General features: G+C 30.7%; 1 protein-coding gene across 4 annotated transcripts in view; it reads right to left on the reverse strand.

Moving 5' to 3' along the window:
• LOC143244951 (uncharacterized) overlaps window positions 1–21,606 on the reverse strand; it is a 65,235-nt gene that overhangs the window by 9,164 nt on the left and 34,465 nt on the right. For all 4 annotated transcript variants that reach the window (XM_076490548.1, XM_076490550.1, XM_076490547.1 and 1 more), the window contains 6 exons: window positions 19,371–19,607; window positions 15,608–15,712; window positions 14,915–15,217; window positions 13,837–13,941; window positions 10,674–10,898; window positions 6,761–7,117 (listed from right to left, as the gene is read on the reverse strand). In XM_076490548.1, the coding sequence (XP_076346663.1) occupies window positions 6,761–7,117; window positions 10,674–10,898; window positions 13,837–13,941; window positions 14,915–15,217; window positions 15,608–15,712; window positions 19,371–19,607 (1,332 nt within the window). The remainder of the gene's footprint in view (window positions 1–6,760; window positions 7,118–10,673; window positions 10,899–13,836; window positions 13,942–14,914; window positions 15,218–15,607; window positions 15,713–19,370; window positions 19,608–21,606) is intronic.

Genomic DNA, 21,606 nt, shown 5'->3' on the forward strand with positions numbered 1-21,606 from the left:
ACTAATTCTTGTGCATTTCTCCATGAAAAAGTACACAACACACTTTCTTGACACATGTGACTTCCTTTATTCAATTCCACCAAACTATCATTTCAAGTGTTGACAGATGGAAGCACCAGTTTTTCAGTAGGGAAGTATGAAAGGAGGAAGAATCTATCAAAAATAGATTTTCAGTACAGAAAAATTATAACTTCTGATAAGGTACATTACTCCTTTTCACACAAATTACTAGAATCCAACAATGAAAAGGTGGAGGGACTGATATGAGGAAAAGAAAGAAGCATCCTTTGAAAGCATCCAAAGGTCGCTTACCAAATGAACATTTTCACACATGTGAGGCTGCACTACTTCTGAACCAAGGATACTCTTTGCCCACTGTAAAAAGATTTTGCATATATGGACAGAAAATTGGTGGAACACATCCAAATTGGAAAGAACTATCAACATATAGTGATCTGAACCATACAATATTTATTAATGTAATGAAATTTAATCTCAGAAAACATTAAAGTGGGTAAGATTATAGGATGTTCTCCTAAGGTGTGATGGGTAGTACATGATAGGTCAACTACATCTAAAACCCATGCTGCTGAGAACGAATGTACATGCCAAGGTAGGAAAAGGATTATATCATTTGTAAGTCAACAACAAACCAAACCCTAGGCATTTGGTGGGGGTAGGAAAGAGGACCTTACCATTTTCACCTGAAAGTAGAGGGCATGACTGAAGAGGGAGAACAGTGAAAAGTTAAGCCATTACAGATTTCTGAAAGTTATTCAATATTTATATTATAATTTGTAATAACTTTAAATAACACAACAATAACTAGGCATAGTTTATTAAATAAATACAATCTATAAACTAGTTTATTGTATCTTGGTGTTTCAAATTCAGCTTATTCTGTTATAACATATAGATAAGTTATAAATAAGGCTAAGTTACAGTTTATTATTAATGCTACATATATTATTACTTCTAATAAATTATTAAGCTCTGTTTCTAAGTTTTATATAATTAAAGATAAAATATATATGTTATTGGATTTTAAACATTATGCTTAACATTAACAGTGTTGACAGCAAGCTAATAGTATTTGGTATTTAGTACTTATATTCAGACTATGTAAGAATAAACACAATGACTAAGACTAATGTAGGAGTTAAGCATTCATGGTCTGAATTGGTTTCATTTGGGAACTTGAGATTGAAATGTATTTTTAAGGAAGCTGGTAATAAAAACGTGCAATTTTCATACAGAGTTTGTAGGTTGGAGGCTTTCCTAATTAAAATAAAGGCAATAGATAAAACAAAGCATAGACTGTGAAAAATGGAGGCAGGATTTAGGAGAAGCTTAAGCTTTTACATGCAAGGAAGACATTAGCTAATAATGTCTTTGAAGAAGACTGTGTGTGTGTCTTCCTATAGCAAAGACACACTGGGCTATCTTCTGAGCCCACCCAGGGAAATCAAACTCCTGATTTTAGTATTGTAAATCTGCAGACTTACTGCTGTACTAGCAGGGGGCACTATTAGAATAAAAAGCAATGAATTCAATTGTAATATGCCTATTCTGTTGAGCAATAAATTCAAGACAGTCAATATGGTTTCACTTAAGGAAAATCTTGCCTTAAAAATCTTTGGATATTCTTTTTAAAGGTCAATGCATATGTAGCATAGATTTGGTGTATTTGAATTTTCAGAAAGCACTTGGCAAGGTGTCACATAAAAGGTTTGTAAAAAAAAAATTCTTTAGGTGTTGGGAATAAGTTAACAAACTTGATCAAAAACAGCTGACAGAAGAAAGCAGAGGGTTGTTATAAATAGATCTCAGTCAAACTGAATTAATGTTACAATCAAGGTATCTCAGCACTCAGTCTCAGGACAGTTGCTCCTTTTATTTACAACAATGACATGGATAAAGAAATAGTCAATGAAGTACTTAAATTTTCTGATGATATTAAAGTCTTAGGTGTTGCTGGCTGTGAAGAGGATTCAGTAGCTTTACAAAATCATTCAAATCATTTGAGTTAGGCAAACAAATGATATAGTTTTTACTTATAATAAACACATTATAATACATGTGGGTCATATAAATTGAACATAAAGCATAACTAGAATTGAAATAACCCTAATAGTGTCATGAAAGAAAAAGATATTGATGTAATAGATTACCAGTCCATGATACCATCCAAGCAGTGTGCTGTTGCTAGTGATAGGACGAATAGGATTTTAGGATGTGTCCACAAAAATATTGAATACAAGTCTAAAGAGGTTAAAACTGCATTATACAGGTATCTGGTTAGGCCACATAGTCTTGGGCTTCTTACCTTAGGAAAGGCATCAAATTACTACTACATAGTACAAGTGCGATAGAAACAAGGAAAGGTAGTTTAGCTTGTCAACTGAAATTTTAAAAAGCTAAACAAATAGGCTTTAGTGTACTTTTAATGAGAAGAAGAGAACTATGTAGTGCTTATGATATAGAATTTGTCACACATACATTTAACTAGTTCTGAATATGTACATATATCATTTTGAAAACAAGTGAAGTGAGTGTTTTTTATTTTTTAATTTACTGCCAACAAGCCATAGAAATCTATTGTGAAAGAATCCTAAGTTCAACAACACAGTATATATTTATAGTATTAAGAAGTATAACTGAATGCCTTTAGTTGACAATTGGAGAACATAAAATCTGATAAAAAGGAAGGAAAGAGTACTGAAGTCTAAATAATGGATACAGATGAAAGACGATAACCTGAAGATCTAGGTACTATGGTCCTATGCAAATATTGAGAGACAAATGTAATCCACTTGCCCGATTGATGAATTTTCTCCAAAAGACGAAAGAGATGAAGCATCAAGGAAGAGGTAAAGTGTATTTGAAGAGAAAAGACCAAGAACAAAGTAAGTAAAGAAGAATAAGCCAACTGAGTTAAAAGTTGAACTTAACTGGTCAGGGTGGAAGGAGAAGGATCACAAGCAGAGGATGTCTGCCAAGGAATAAAGAGGTAGGAATGGGAATCACAGAAGGAATCTTTGCAGGAAATATAACATTGAAGAGCATATACAGGAAAAAAAGTCTACTTACATCAGACCAAGGACTAAGGTGTGAAGGAAATGGAAGGAAGGGAAATCAGCAAAAGGAAGGAGTTAACTTCTTGAGCCACTGCATTTGGGGGAGGAAAGAACAATCCAGATAAAGAAGATATGCAGAATGATAAAGGGCATGTGAAACATCAATAGCAAATAAAACTGACTTTCAACATCCACAGATTAAGAGGATAAAGTTATAAATTTTAAAGGAGAAGTACAACAAGGAGCATGTGGGAAGAGGTTTGAACAGAGACAAAGTGATGCAGTGAATGACAACTCACTCAGAAAGATGACAAATCTGGAAGAAATGAATCAGAAGGAAAGGTAAAGAACTTACAAAATTGGGAAGAACAAAATGTGTGGGACAAGACTGCCAGATAACATGAGATTGAGATGGCAGAAGATCAATGATTAAAATGCTAAGTTAACAAATCCACAATATGAAAAACAGAGGACTGATCTGGTAAAAAACCCTTTATCCATGGATCAATGATGGAAAACATTCCATTTACTTTGATAAACTTCTCTGGAGGAAAAGTGAATGGAACTAGCTAGAACAAATGCTACTTATTAGGACAAGCTAGATCTTCTCACCAAGAGTCAGATTTAAAACAGGCATGAAGACAAAAGACAGATGAAATACTGGAGACTGAGGCTGACAAAGAAAAAGCAGATTACGAGGTCAGATGGCTAGTTTAAAGTCAAAGCAGCCACATGAAACATGGTTGAGCTGGCCAGTAAGGAGTAATCAAAAAGATGGAATAGCATGGATGATTGTTTGCACATTCCAATATCTCAATAGTCATGATTTCAGGTATTTGCAAAGCTCATCCTGGTCATCCACAAATCTGGAGAAAAACCAACCTTAGTTAAAAAAAAAAAAGACTCATTGGTAAAACAGAGCAAAATCAAAAACTGATAGAAGCAGAATGAATTGATTACAGGCTGTCAGTTTTTGGTTTTCTTGGGGACAATAAAGATTCTGGAATAAAAACCTGAAGAAGGATAGTATACAGGTTCTATGTCATGTTAAGATAAAAGGTCTTGTACCATGTTGGACAAATGCTGAGGGCTAGTAGAATCCCCAAGTATAAGGAAAATAAGGGTAAAATGGGTTCATGAGATGAAGAAGGGAGAGTCATCAAAGTGGAAATATTTCTGACAAGCAAGCTCCCACTGGACTGGAAACCACCAACTAGTCACCAGTACTGTTGGCAATGTGCCCACTACTGTTGAATAAAATGTCAAAATGAGGAACCTCTAGAAAAACAAATAGGAAAAAGTTGAGAAAGACTAGGACAGGAAATAGGAAAAGAGCTTTTGTCATTTCTGACTGTGATATATGTGCAAACAAAGAAAAAAAGGGTCAAGTGTTGATGCACAGATTCCAAAGCTTTATGTCCATCACAGAAAACAGACCATTTATAAAATCTGTAAGGGGGTGGTAAACAAACCTGAAACAAAACCATGTTTAGATCTAAAAGATCTTAACAACAGAGAAACCACACGGGTGATGTAAGAGTAAAAAACAACAAACAAGATGAAGATAATTAGGGAAGCTCTTTCTTAAAAGGCCCTCAGAATGTCTGTGAGTTGCTTCAGAAAGGAGGTGATTAGAAGACAAATACTATAGAAGGGAAGTAAAGGTCAGATGAAAGCAAACAAATTGGGCATTGGATGAACACATAGGAAAATCAGGTACCACTTCCCACACAGACAGTTTGACAGCAAACTAATCAACAGTCTGTGGAAGGTGACAGATGCTGCCACCCTCAATCAACTGTGAAGCAAATTACTTAGCATGAATCCAAATATCTAGGGAGGGTAGGAAAACTAAATATTGAGATGAAAAGGTGTCATGTAATAGAGCAACTTGGGGATCATAAAATGGGTAAAAACATTACAAACTTGAAGGTTGATGTACATAATAATCAATCTCTTGTTGGATAATCACAGATAAATCCAACAATAAATCTTGCCCACCTGCAGCCTGTGAAATAGTACTAGTAGGAGGTATGACACCTGAAGTGGTAACATTAACCTTGGAATTCATTGTTGAAATACAGATCAAACATATGTGTTTGATAATGAAAAAACTGAAAGTGAGAATTTAGAAAAAGGATAGAAAATTAAGTTAACTAAACAATTATTCTATAAAGTATAAAAAAATTATGAATAAAATTTGTTTCAGAAATTAAAACTGATAAAACTCACCAAAGCAAATCATATGAAGAGCACTAAAAACAAACAAAAAAACAACAAAAACTTCTTGATATGAGAACTGCCAACATGATGTGATAATTTGGTAGAATTGAACAGAAGGAGTCAATTCCAATTCCAAAATGATTGAAGTTTCAAAGATTGTGGCATGTGCAAACTTTTTTTCTATATGAATGAGAATAACGATTTATGTAAGAGAAGGTAATGTATCTTATCAGAATAATACTGCTCACATATATAAAGTCAGCCAAAGTTTTGTCATTTGTTGTATCATACCCAACAAGTAACTGTAACCAAATCTGTCCATAACTGAAAAAAAAAAAGTAAGTTAATTAATGGAGATGGGGCAACCCATGTGCTTATCATCCCAAAAGTAGTGCTGTGAGGATTATTCATCTTGATAATCAGTAGTTATCCATAAAACAAATAATCCAAACAGCTGACATTATCTGAATAACTGATTGATTATTGAAAAATGTTTATGCAAGTTTTGAGATCTTCAATGAAAGACATTTGAAAGAGAACCAATACAAAATAATGCTATTTTATTTCAGTTTATGAATATGCAAGTCTTTTTTACGTTTTCAAAAATGCTTCTTCAGTCAAATATCTTTCCTTCATAACATTCATTAAGATTTTAAAATCTATGTTTGGATTAATGCTTTCCCACATATAAAAGGATAAAATAATTAAACAATGTTTTCAGTAATCTTAGCACAACTTGTTTCCCTGTAAACCTCAAGGTATGAAATACACTTATATGTCCCTAACACAGAAACGAATGAGACCATAGATATATAAGTTACCAATTTAAATAACTGGCTGTTTTATTTATTTTTTAACTCAAACAAACCAGAGTTTACTTATTATTTTAAATATGAGAGTTAAAAAGCACTAAAATATATTTAATTCTACTTTTGTTTGAATGTGTAAAGCACAAATGTTTTTTCTAAGATTATACAAGTGCTCAGACTTACAGCAGGTTAGATTATATTAGAAAAACCTTTATAACTTTAAAATATTGTAAACTCATTACAATTACTTTTCAAAAATTTAGCTTGGAGTGAATTTTAAGAAGAGCCTGCTCTTTGGATAACAACTAAGTCTCACTGACCAATCAAAACAAAGTTCAAATTTTTTCTAGAATTTTCTACATCTTTTTAGCTCAAAATCTACTGCAATACTTTCAGCCTAATACACAACAGTTAAACATCAAGATGCAAGAGAATTCATATCCTTTTAATATTGTAATTAAATGGAACAGTTCAATGTTATACAACTGTAAGTTATATGTCTAGAACTTGAAAATGCAGCATTGTAAGTTACCCCAAAGGAAACTTATGTAATAATTCAAAAAATAATTAGTCATTTATTAACAACTGGTTTGGTAACCAGAGTTTTTATATATATAGACACACACACAAACAGTCTAATTACATACTCACCAAGGGCTGTGACACTGAACTGAAATCCATTTCCAACTGCAAAAAGATTGGTGAGAGGAGCATAAAATTCCACATGGTTTGGTGTTAATACAAGTAAATCACTAGGAAGAGAAGAACTTCCTTCTCCAAGAGTAGTATTCACAGTTGTTTGTGGTCCTTTCAAAACTCTCGAGATTGTTAATGTATGGTTCTGTGTAACATTAAAGTGGCTAAATGTGATGATGTGAAGGTTAGATTTGTTGCCCATTGTGAATATATTCCAGTTACACTCTACTCCCAGAGGATAACTATCTGGGAAATTTGGAGATGATACCACAGTTCTCTCTCCTGGTGCTTGCATAATTTCTTTCTCACAAACTAAGGAAATAAAAAACAAAAAACATAAACAGTGGTGTATATAACTTTTTTTATTGTTTTGCAACAACCACATAAAAGGCACCAATAAAAGTATAATCATTATTAACTCTCTTCATACTGACTTGGTCAGTTTGACTGACCACATGATCTCTTTATACTCATTTAAAGTTTTATTTTAGATTTAATATTTCTAACTTTCAACATAGTGCATGCATCTGCACAATATTTGGCAGTATTTCAGTTAATATTGTAAATTTTTGAGACACAAAAATCATACTTTTCAGGAAAGTATTTTTATTAAATAAAATAAAAAATTGTTCCTGAAAATATTGAGTATTTGCTTTGAAAATTGAATAATGCACCAAGAATGTCGACTAACAACATGTAAAAAAATAGAAGATTGCCCTTAACTACCAAAATTTTTCTGGGTTTCTAACTACGCAACAAAAGCCTTTACAAATTCATTCAGTCTAGTCATTAACTTTCAAGAGGACAAAGCTTGTACTCTAATGAACTTTATGTCAATCTGTTCAGAACACAAAATTATATATCACTTGATAAATAAAACCCTTCACTTTCCACTGGTTATTGGTAATATAAAATTACATGCAAAAGAAAAATATTAGTAAATCCTGAATGAAAGAATGTGACAGGAGGAGTGTGGTTTTCTATTAGATAGGTCTGTAAATAAACAAAATTGTAAGCTATAACAATTACGACTTCTCTGAGCCATGATGATTTTATGGTGAGTAATTTGTGCTTAATTTTGTAATTTTTCAATGTATAGTGGATAAAATAAAGAAGACAAGATACCTAAAGAAAATGTGTCACACTAGGGGATATTTAGAATTGTCTATAATATTGCCTTGTAGAATTAAGAACTTAAAACTTATATACTATTAAAATATGGATTACTAGCTTAGGTTTTATGATATAATAATTGCAAATAACATAAAGTAGTTTAATAAAATTTTGAATAAAAGTCACTGAAACTGTGCCATGCAAAGTAAACAATACCCATGGTGAGAGGATTAATATCAAAACATATGGTATATTTCCATATTTTCACCACGTACAAAATATTCTGACGAAAGCAACACACTAATCAAATCTTTAAATTTATGTAAAATTAACAGCCTTACAAGGTGCAGGATATAGCTTTTAAAAAGCTTCATGTTAAAAATCTGTGTGTATTTGATAATGTTAATAAATTAAAGAACTAGGGTAAAAATGGAGGTTCACAAACTGAAGAAACATTTACATATCAAATATCTTGGTTTGGAACAGCCCAAACCTAGTAATTATTCACAAGTGACAATTTAACAATCATTTTTCCTTCTAAAAGAAAGCAGAAATGACTTTTAAAATTAGGATATACTAATGCACACTAATGAGTGAAACTGGTCAGCATCAAGAAACAAAGTCATAAAAAAAAAGAAATAATACTGGAGGAAATGTTAGAGAAATTGTATCATCGGAAAGGACTGAAGTAACTTAAGACACTAATTATTAATATGACAAATGGTAAAGTGGATTGCAGACTCTAGAATGTTACTATGCCAACAAGGAATGGTATTGTATAGTAACAAACACAAGTTCCTGTAGAAATTCTATGTACAACTTACTTGGTACATTATTGTTTTACCTCATGCCAGAAATAAATAGTTTAACTCAGTAAAAATAAAAGTGAGTTAGATAATGAATAGCAAAGATTAAATTAGAAAAATATAATACAAAAGTTGTAACAAAACCAACTAATGTAGTTAGCAGTTAGTTTCTCGTGGCTGCACTTTAGTCTAAACTAGCAGCATTGTTCACTATAAATCAGTTTTAAGTGTTACTAAAGGTGGTCTTTTGTATTCTTGTAAGAATTTCCATTAAATATAAAATATCAATACACATAATATGAAGTTACATTGGAAGAGAGTTTTGTATATTGTAAGCAATAGCTTCTAATTCACTAGCTATTCAAAGTGAACTATTATGTGCATTTGCTCTTATTTTAAATGAAAAAAAAAAAAAGAAAACAAAATATTCATTTTAAACAAAACTACCCCAAGGAATATGTTTTGTAATTCTTGTGATTGTATTTTTCTATATTTATGTTATTAATGCAGTAGATAAAAACCCATATGTTGATTTTGTGAATTTTAAGTATCTCCTTGTTTGTTTGTTTTGAATTTTGCACAAATTCTGTAAAGATGTCCTAATTTAGCACTGTAAGGCAGTTAGTCATCACCATCCACTGTCAACTCTTGGGCAACTCTTTTACCAATGAATAGCAGGATTGACCATCACTTATAATGCCCCCATGTTAGCATGTTCGGTATTACAAGGATTCAAGCATGCAATCCTCAAATTACCAGTCAACTGCCTTAACCACCTGGTCATGCCAGGCCATCTCCTTGTTTCTTATGTAAACTTTCTCAAGTTGGCAATCTGCAAACTCCACCAAAATTAGTTAACTAATGTCTTATTATGTGCATAAAAATGCAGTAAATAACTTATAAAATGCCAACTTGTTCATCAGATAATAGTTGAAGTACAGTGAAAATAACTACAAAAATTCTGAAAAAAAAAGAAACATTTAAAAGACATTTTTTTCTCTTTGAGCTTAATGCATATTGAAGCATAAATGCAACATTTTGCAGAGATAATTAAAGGATAGATTGATGAAGGTAAAATTACAAACAATAACAGGAGCAAAAACAAAATATATATATATATATATTTGTCTACTAAAATTCTCTTCATTAACACCTAAAACAAAATATAGTTTTATATTTATTATTTTCAATGACACAAAATTCAGGAAATGGCTCAAACAACAACTGAGTAAAAAGGTTGAAAGTTCAAATATGAGAATTTAATACTAAAGCCTTTGAATTCTGAACATCTAGTTATAATAAAGTTTTGTGAAAAAAACTGCATAATTATGGGGGTAAATGGTCAAAGACAATATTCTAACACTAAAAGACTGTGTTCAGTATAAAACACTCTCTTTGACAAACAAAATATGGAACTTTAATTTGAAAATGAAGCTAAATAAATAGCTTTTTAAAGTGCTGATCAAATTTTCTCAAGATTATGGAGGAGATTTAGAAATTACAAAGAGCACTTTCTTTTTCAAGTAAAATACACACCTTTTGTTTTGTAATTAGATTCTAAGTGAATTCCTTAGATGCACAAAATAAAATGTTTTTAAAGATGCAGAAACTTCATTCTAATGAAGAGATTTAGCTTTTTTCAATATGCAATAAGAACATAATATTTATCTGCATGCAAGATAATTAAGATTTATAAAAGGTATATACAATGCATTAGCACAGGAAAATCTACAATTTTTCAGGGTAATGTTGATAAATTACTTTTTAAAATATACCAAACATGTACACAGACTTGCTTACTGAAGTAATTAAACTATGTGAGAGACATTAGGCCTTCAAAATGTTTAAAACTGAATGAGACAATTTCTAAAATTATTCCATAATGCATCAAATGAACAATGCTAATCAAAACTTTAAGAAACTAATACATATAGATAAATAAAACTTACCAGGAATAATTTCATATCTAGCAATTAGAGCAGTGTCATTTTTCAAACAGTTACCTCGGGTCACAGAGAGGTAAGCTCCTGTATTAGCTGGTATATTAAAACTGGGCACATACTGGGTTTTTGCTGTAACTGTTGCTAATGAGGTTAATTGCTCATCTAGTTTGAACAGTCTAATTTTATCTCCAGCAAACAGGTTCAAAAAAGAGAAATCAAAAGAGAGAATATCTAAAAAATGAAAAGGATTTTATTCTAATACAAAATACTTGGCTAAAAGAGTTTATATACATTTATGTTTATTTCAACATTAATGTAAAGTTTTTACTTTTATGAACAGGTGATAACAGATTTAGATCAGTAAATCAATTAATCAAACTTAGAATTAAATTAAATATCACAAAAAAATTCTCTAACTGATATCAGATTCTAGCAATTATTATTTATAGTAATTAAAACTATCCAAGTAATTGAACAATGATGTTTATGATTATTAGTATTTTTGATAATTTAATTCAACCAATGTACATGTGTGAATAATCAATCAGTTGAATATATTAACCAATAGTTAATCAAGTATCAAATTCTGCTAACTGTCGAACTTTAACTGATAGTATAGATTAACCACAAGTGCTGGATTACATGACAGAAACAACTTTCTTTAATTTAAGAAACAAAAGAAAAACAAATAATTCTATAATTAACTGAAGGTTAATACACATACATACATTATAACACAACAAACAGTATTCTGACACAAATAATACTAATTAAAATACAATTTTACATGGCCCATACAGACTAATAGTGAAAAGTGAGATTCCATAACTTTCCACAACCACCCATTTTTAAGAATTTTATTTCTAATTTTAAATAGAATGTAAACTCCACCAAAATTAAATAACGAATGTTTTATTATATACATAAAAAATGCAGTAAATAACTTATAAAATGTTCAGGTAATGACAGTAGTAATGCTTGAGCTATTGAAAATAACCTGTTCAACAACAACTGAAAAACAAAACAAAAAAACCTTTTCCAACTTAAGTTTAATAACAAGCAATAATGCCCTGCATTTTTTTCTTCACAAATACTGTTTTATTAAAAACTTCTTTAGTGTGTAAGCAAAACTAAAGAATATTTATTGAACATATTATTTAACTTGTGCCTGATTGGCTGTATGTTCAACAGCCATGACAACCACACTAACAAAGCAAAGATTCACACTTACATTGTCACAAAGACTACTCTAACATTGTCATGCATATTAACAATGTTGTACGTCTAATGGTTTTCAACACATTTCAGTTCTATTAGTTTTAAAGTTTTAATTCTTAATTTACTGCTGCAATTTTATCTAAAAGAGAATTTTGAAAGAACTGGAAACTTCTTGGGTCAATAAAATCCAATATGGTGTTCCATCTGTACATTTTCTTATATGACAACACAAACCCACGGTTAAACAGTAGTTAAAACAATATTCTTTTCTATATAATTTTACACATTGTCAAGGCTGCTGTAATGTGTATCAGTCATCACAGGGTATGATGATTACAAGTAAAATCATGAACCAGTTTTTAATAATCTTATTCATTTAAGTTCTGAACCCCCCCCCTAAAAAACAATAAACAAACAAGAATACAGAGAGACAAAATAATTTGTGTATACACACACAGACATCACCCATTGTTGATTGGCTCAATAACTGTAATTGAAAAATTTCCAGTTGTGTACATGGACTATTTTATTTTAGTGTTTCTGCCCTAGAAGGGAAATTGAAAAAGCCCCTAAAATACAGTAGATTTCTCAGTGATGACGAGAAACCCACTTGTTGAGAAATTTATATGCAAAAACGGCTCTTCTATGTAAAAGTGTTTTCTCAGCCCAAACGAGCCGTTTTTGCATATAAACAGTAGATTTCTACTTTTGTACTTAGTTTTTAATTTGAATTTTTAAAGACAAAAATACTTAATCAGTTAAATAAGGCAGTTATTATCTCCAAAAAAACATGGCATGGGAGTGCTTAAAATAAACAAATGTTTCACAACTACACATTTACAGAGGCTAATAACAGACTTACAACCATATTGTGAAATATTACAAAAATGTTTTAACTAAGCTTTTTATGAGCTAAACTACTACTTTAAAATCAACACCTGCTTCAATTAAGTTTTATTATAATCTAAGCTACAGACTTGGAGACGTGTTGCAAAATATTAACTGTGAAATGCTAAAAAAAGGTAAATGTCAAAACACACCTGTTAAGAACAACTCGTACTGTATTAAACATTTTTTCCTTCTAAATAAGCTTGTATGTGATACAAGTCAACCTCCAGAATGTACCAAAACTAAATGATAAGTGAGTAAAACAGTGTTTCTTCCATTTCAGATCAGAAAAAAGGGGCACTCTAAAGGTAATCAATAATTAACACCCATCAGTATATGTGTAACTGTCTTTTACTGAATACGATTAACAAATTATTTATTCCCAACTTCTATTTGGGATATGCAGGATATTAACAAGATCAACAGCCACTAGTATATGTAAAACCTATAAGTACAAAACACTCTTCTGGAAATATGTCTGTGAGAATGACTGTACTTCCATTAAAATATAAAATTTCATTAATGTTTTTATATCAACTCAGTATCTTTTAACTACTGGGACAAGTTTACAAGTTCTGAATGAAGACTTTTAATATATTGAGATACATAATTGAAACAAACAAGATGTTATTTTCATTCAAGTGACACTACTATTTATCATATTTAGATCAAGAAATGTTGATGCAGTTTCCTGTTTGACTACTAACAGCATAATTGTTAATAGTTTACTTTTATAGTTCTTGTACAAAACAGCAAGTTTTTGTAGTTACTTATATCTATAGTTATATGTTTACACACATATGCACATGCTATGCTCTAGAGATATTGAAATGGCAAGCTGTTATCAAGAGATGGCTTTTAATTTGCCCAAATGTGTAGACATTAGCTATTTTCCACAAAATTTTGTACTTTGTAACATGTCCATGAAAAGAGAATAATTTATAATTCAAGGTTTAGGCATTACTTATCATGATGTATATAGTTTTTGCTTAAATTTTGCAATAGCTTATGGTAAAAGTTTTAATTTCTGTAACACTAAACCTATATACTTGCAAAGAATTACCTTTACTGTTATTGTTCATAGATGGTATTGCCCAAGAGCATGTGTTGTTGCAGTTTCCTGACAAGCTGTAACCACCAGTGTTTTCCAAGCTAATGCTATGGCATCCTTTATAAATAAACAAAGGTCATCAATCATTCAAACTATGAAAAATTTAAAATGATGGTATGTACACTTGCAAAAGCTTAAGGTACAGATATTTTGTCTATCTTGCATAACAAATCAATCTATTAAGAGACAACATAAAATATAACTTCTTAAATACATAATCTTTTGCATTATCTGAAATTAGTTTCATAATTTTCTAATAGTTATCACTATACCTTATAGAAGTTAAATTCTCTTAATTTTGTGGATAATAACATGGTTTGTATTAGATTTTAGCCAAATAGACATAAATATTATGAGATATTGTTATCATCTAATGTAAATTGGGATTTTGGCCAGATGCTAGCAGCATTCACTTGGATTTAAGGGTTAAGTTTGCTGGTAATACTGCCTATTAAAGACATAACAAATTCAGTGATGTTTGAAATACAAGTCATTTACATGAAGAGTGACCTTTAACTGATTTAATTAATATGATGTTATTCTTCATGTATTTATTTGTATTTCAGCCTATGTGAATCTGTGCTTAGTAAAATCTGAAATACAATTTGACATCCTCATGAGTTTCCATCTTGTAAGTTTTGTAATAATTAGATAAAAACTTAGTTAAATACTATGCTTCTTTCAATTTCAAAATTATGGAATTATAAAAGAAAATATTTATGGTACATTTTATCATACAAATGAATCATCACTAATTTTTTTGTAAGCAAAATCGTACAAATTAATTTTTAGAGTTATAAATTATGCTTCTTCTGAGTGCCATAAAACATTTAAAAGAATTCTCTACAAGCATGAATACAGTTTTTGAAGCAAAACAAAAAAGCAAACAGATAAAGAAAATACCAAACAGTTGCACCTACACATTACTTTCATAATTTTATGTTGTTAAAAAATTACACAAACTCTGTGAATAAATTTCTGTTGTTTCTATGTTAAAAATGACATGTCAAAACAATCTACTGAAAATTACCTTTAGGAATCCCTTGGAAGCTGCTCGTAAATTTGGCAAACTCAGCAAAGTTTTGAGAAATTACCATCATTTGATGTGATGGGGAAATGACTGGATAGACATTATTCTCACTTTTAAAATCTGCTATTAATAGAGAATTTCTGTAAAAGCCACTGTATATAAAAACGTGTGACATGGGGGGGAAGGAAGAATTACTAGCATTCAGCAATACTTGTTCACCCTCTTCCACTTGCAACAAAAATATTACAGGTTCTTTAGAAGTTGACTGTATACTTCCATTGTTCACAAAATAACCTCCTTGTCCTATATATGCAAATACAAAAATTAAGGTAAAAATATGGCAATAAAGAAGTGTTAATTAAATAGTAAAAATAATTCCAGAACAATTTCATTTTCGAAGGTTATTTCAAATATTTTGAAAAACAAAATAAATCTTGCACCACAGTGTATTAAACTACTACCAATATGTGATAAAATGTTTTTTTTTTTTGCTTTTATTGAAAACTTTCGATTTTACTTAAACTTAAATATTATGAAAAAGCATATCCTGCCATAATTGTACATATTTACACACTGGATAAAACTTTCTTTTCATTATTTAAAAATCGTTAAATTAACCTTGGGTAATAATAATCTAAACAGTATCAGAAAAAAAAAAAGTAATGAGAGAATGAAAAAATTATGAAAACCTACGGTGTGATGCTATTTGAATGGAGAAGTTTAGAGGGGAGGGAAAAGCTATAGAAGGATTCAGGTAAGATACCATTACACTGTTTCCACTACTCCAAATGTACCTTTCTGAAATTGAAAGAAAAATGACTTCAAATAAAGAAAACATTGACATATATTATCATAAACTTTAAAATATAAAAGTAATATTCTTTTACTATTCATGTGGGACAAATCACACACAGCTAACACAGGTAGTGTTGGCTCAGTATTATTTGTTACTCATCTGCATATATATATATATATATATATATAAAAAAGGACATTGTCTACACAATCATTTTGAAATAGGATTTTGAAGAAAATTACACTACTGATATAAAATGGGAAATGAGTTTTGTACTTGGTATACAAGTTATTTAAATAAATATTTTAAACATTTATTTCCTAATTTCATAAATTTTCACCAAATCCTTGATATTTTTGTTTTGAGAAAACTATGAATTATTTGAATTTAAAAAAAGAAATGATTTTTTCCTCTGCAAGCCACAAGTAGTTGATAGTATCACCACTTCAGAACATACTTTTATCATTTTTATGAATACTTTAGTTAGAATGAATGAAAAGGTGAACAGTAATTAAGAGTACATACTTATGTTTTTACAAGTTAACTTATGATTAGGTGACAAAAAACTCAGCCAGAAAAATTACAGAACCAGAAAAAGAAAAATCCAGTTTCACAAATTATATCAGAAGACAACCATTCTTAAAAAGGTATAAAGACGATTTTCAATGTTTGTTTACTGAAAGTTTCTTATGTATTACTATAACAGCTCTTTCAGATTTGCATATGCAGATGTTTATTTTTTTAAAATATTAACTAAATTCAAATACATTTTGTCATATTTTTTATTTATGTTTGATATTTTTTTGTGTTTGCTTTTTGAATTTCATGTAAAGTAACACAAAGTCTATCTGTACTAGCCATTCCTAATTTTGCAGTATAAGACTAGAGGGAAGACAGCTTGTCATCACCACCCACCAACTTTTGGGCTACTCTTTCACCAACAAATAGTGGAAATGACTGTACATTATAATGTCCCCACAGCTGAAAGTGTGAGCTTTTTGGTGTGACATGGATTTGAACCCACGATTCTCAGATTATGAATCAAGTGCCCTAACTATCTGGTCATGCTAGGCCAAGAGAAAGTGTAAAAATGAGTAAATATTTAGTAAGGCAATTTCATGGGAGTAAAAATAGTAATTTTGACATGTTCAAGAAGAGTGTACAAATATTCCCTAGTAAAGACATTTTCAGTTTTCTATCATATTCTCCTGAATAAAATTCTTCACATTCAATTTTGTAGATCGTGTTTCATCTGTTGGTAATACTGTAGATTGTTGAAACACTGACTGCTATACTTTTAACAACTGTTCATCTTTTTAGCATTTTTAGCAAGCTTATCTCATAGGATTCTTCAAATTAAATACTTACGTATTGTAAACATTTTGCAAAAAAAATTAAAATTCACATTGCATACATAAAACTTTTTAAATACTAAACAATGAGTACTTTCCAATGAAACCAACAGTTATATTGCACAGTTAACATTATTAATAAAAGTTAAACACTATAAGTAAGGTTACTACTGTACATGGATAGCTTTTTCAAGTTTCATTTAAAAGGCTTTTCAAAATACAAAATGTTTTGTTACTGATAATAATAAACTTACACATCCTTTCAGAAACTGGAATTATAAATGAAAGGTGACAAATATAAACATCAAAATTGATTTCACTCAGCAGAAGATCAAATATATTAAAATCTAAAAGTCTTGCATAAGGATAATATTTTATTGATTACTAAGCTTACAAAATAAGAGCAAACTCTGACAGATATTTCTGCAAATCACAAAGAAGGTGAGTTAAAAAACTCTGAGACGAGGCTTAGAATACAATTACCATACTCAAAGATATGCTTATTTACTACCTTTTTTATGTTCATGAAAAATATTCTAATGCTCTCAATTTTCATCCTAATTCTGAGAAACATTCTAATTTTAAAATATCTAGCCAACAGTGGCATACTGATGAAATGACCTTCTAAAAAATAACTCTTAAAGAAACAGAATGTATTTGAGAAATATTAAGTTAGATACTGAAATATCAACTACACTACCTCCAAACATTTCTCTGAACTCAAGTAAAATCATTCCCCATGAATTATCCACTAATTTAAAATTCATCTTCTTATCTTCATTTAGGTTACTTGGTATTAAAAATTCAAAAGGTAAGACATTTAATACAGTCGAGTTTCATTTAATCTTCTGCAAAACAAGGGATTTTCTTTAGATGACTGAAATCATGTTCTTAGCACAATGAATAGCATCAATAATTTATGAGAAAACTACAACAGCAAGAATTCACAATACAAAATGCTTTTTATATAAAAGCTTTTCTCTTATCAAGCTATCATTTTTACAATATTGCTAATTTTCAAAATTCTGATTACACAGCTTATGCACACACACACACACCTAGTATGGAATTAACTACAATACATCAAATAATAAGTAATTAACAAGTAATTACACTGTTTTCAAAATGATTCAGTTCTAGTATACTAATTTTAAATATCGGTGACTTATGAAATTATCTTACACACTACATGGAAATCAACCACTTTAATTGCAAACATATTTTGCAATAACCAGTCTTGATAATGACTATTAGCATATTACACAAAACTTCACAATGATTCATATACTGGTCAATAACAAAAATATCCATATTAATCACTAGTAACACACATAAAAATTTAATTTGGTAATTCCAGAAGCTTTGGTAATTTTTTTATGTTATTTGAGAGTACTCTAATGTCGACCTTTGTCCAAGGTTTTTAAGGATATTGCAAACCCTGATGTACAGAGCTGATTTTATTATGTTATTTATACACGTATGGGAGTCGAACACTAACTTAAGGATAAAAGTCATTTTTTTAATAATCTGTTATTACTTTAGTGAAGGTAGTGAGCAGAAATTCTAGAGGTGGAAAACTGTGGGCTTCAATCCCCACATGTTGATGTGTAATTTGTAATTTTATTTCACACATCTGGTTTCCAAACACAGGTTAAAGTTTAAAGGTAATACATCCATAGAGCTATTTGTAATTACTTCAAAAGATATCCTTCCTACCAGAATATAATATAAAATTTCCACTCTGTAATTATCATAATTTCTCTTCTCTAAATATGTGATGCTATTTCTTATTGGTCTAACTGTTATGAATTAAAAAAAAAAACATGGAAGGTGTGTTTGTATTTTATCTAATAGCAAAGCCACATAGGACTATCTGCTGAGCTCACCGAGGAGAATCAAATCCCTGATTTTAGCATTGTAAATCCATAGACTTACTGCTATACTAGCAGGGGTCAACATGGAAGGAAAAGAAATATTAGTTTATGCTATCTTTCTTTTATATACTAGTTTTACTTTCATTAAAAACATTTACACTGATCTTGATATATTTTTACATGGTAAAACATACGAGTTAACGTAAAAAATAAATAAAAAATGAAACTGACAGAAAACTTCAATAAATCATTTCAGAGGCACAATGTTGCTTCTCAAGTGATCTGCTAACTGTCTCTAAGGTTTAACAGTCATTTTATTAGTTGTTAAAAATATATACATAGATTTCAGCCTCTCTTATTTTTATATACAAATTGTCAACAGTGAAATAAAATTCATTAAACTGCAAAATTAAAAGGTATTAGTCTAAACATACCTTTTATGTTCATGGTAGTGACAGAATAAATCTCCATCAGAACACTACTAGAGAGTGTGCGGTCTCCATCTAATATGGTTAAATGTTCCAAAGTTCCTCTAAACTCCAATGCCTCAAATGACACACCTAAAACTGTTTTTTCCTCGCTATGAATAATACGAAGACACTTTTCCCCCGTCAGATCAGCTGTTGTGATAGTGACTGGCATGTTACTTATGATTTCATTTTTGCTGCAACCTGAAAAAAAAAAAAAGATATGCCAAAAAATGAGTATTTTCCCCACCTAATAATGACTCAAAACTCAACCTAAAAATTTACCAATTAATAAATATCTTTTTCTTATACCTTACATACCTAAAAACATTCTATGTAAGTTATCTCATCTAGGTATCTAATCTTAAATATGTATATAAAAGTATAAAATACATTTCACTAGTGTTTTATAGTATTTCTGGGCATTTAGTATAATTTGCTAATTGATTAATTATTTGTTTCATTGAATGATTATATTTAACTAATTCATGTGATTATTCTCACATGAGATTAATATTTTTATATCCAACATGTCTTGTAATTTTTTTGGAACCACCATTCATTAAATATGATAGATATCTTCAGATACAAACATTTAGGAATAAGTTAATGTCTTATTCCTAATTTGTTGTAGATAAAACCTTTATACATAGTGTAAAATGAAAGTTCCAATATTCTGAAAATATCATTAATACATTCTACTAGTAGAATATTAGAGAGGGCAGATGTGAGAAATAGAGTTTCAGATGAACTGCTGAAAAGGACTTATCCCCTTTCCTTGGCTGCCCATGTCTTAGGTAAGAAGGACCTGTCTAGGTATAGGATGATGCAAGTAGAATGACAAAAGTGTCCTGTGTACAAACAGTGCAAACAAGTCTGTTCAGCAACATCTGCAGGCTAGCAGCAATAAAGTGAAAGATGATACATGATACATAAGGCAAGAGCTCAAGCACATTTTAAGAACGTGCATATAATATCACTTTAATATCCAAGTCAATTAACTGAATCATCATATTTCTGGGATGAAGGACAAGAAATAACTTGAGGAGGCCAGATAAAATTGGAGACTCAAATAATTTCTCTCTTTTTGAGTATCTAAAGGTAGTCAATAAAGCTGGTCTGCATAAGGTGATTGCTAAAGATGGTAAACCCTTATTAAAGAGCTAGGTCATAAAACAAACTATGACTGGAACTTCTGCATGAAGTGGGATCAACTTTCTCACAATACACATTGTCTATATGCATGCCATTTTGTTGATAAATGTCCACTGTGGGACTATGCATAGATTGAGATAAATATATGATAACATTAGAAGTGAAATGCTGAAACCACTTATGAAACTTGTACTTTGGGATGACTGGGCATACTGTGTTGGATTGTGGCTGCCACAACAGACTTGGACAAATAGGAAGTGAAATAGATGATCACTCCTAATGGTACTGCAGAAGCAAAAACCAAGGTTGAACCAACCAAATGAGTGCTACAAATAGAATACAGCAAGGGGTTGAACAAATCATAGCTAGAGTCTGGGCAACAGACAAATCAGTGGGAAGGCATAGAGGTGCAATCTCATCTAGTCCTGACTGAATACATCTACTGCCAATGCCTGAGAGTGAAGTATAAGAAACCAAAATGTTGGCAGGTGAGTGTTCCAATGAGTGGCAAAGCCCTGAAGTACAGTACCTGACTCTTGTGCACAAAACACAGGTAGTGGTGAGATGACTCCACTACAGGAATATTGAGATGGGCTTCAGTGACATCGAACTTGGTCATCCACAACCCTGGCAAAAAATGCCAATGCAGAGTAAGGAATAACTCCATTGTGAACATTGGAGGTTCTGAGGAATTGACTGAGATGAGAAAGACTGATGACCAAACAACAATCTCACGTCTTCTTGGACACAACAAACAGATGGGAATAAAACACTGGAATAATTGAGATGACTCTCTCCATTTCTTCCTCAACCAACAAACCTCTGATAGCCCTGGAACAAAGTTCTGAACTCTGAGAATCTGTAGAAATCAGTAGCAACACAGGTTGGGGGGATAATATTAGTGGAGATGAGAACTGAATGACTTATCCTCGCATAAAGACCTATAGTAACCATGGATAGGTGGTAAAGGTTTTCCAAATGTCTAGAAATTCTCAGAGCCAAGCCACAAAGACATATGGTAGTCACAGCTGTCAGTGTTCCAACTTAG

The sequence above is a fragment of the Tachypleus tridentatus genome, chromosome 2 (assembly GCF_004210375.1).
Source record: "Tachypleus tridentatus isolate NWPU-2018 chromosome 2, ASM421037v1, whole genome shotgun sequence".
In the NCBI taxonomy this organism is placed as follows: domain Eukaryota; kingdom Metazoa; phylum Arthropoda; class Merostomata; order Xiphosura; family Limulidae; genus Tachypleus; species Tachypleus tridentatus.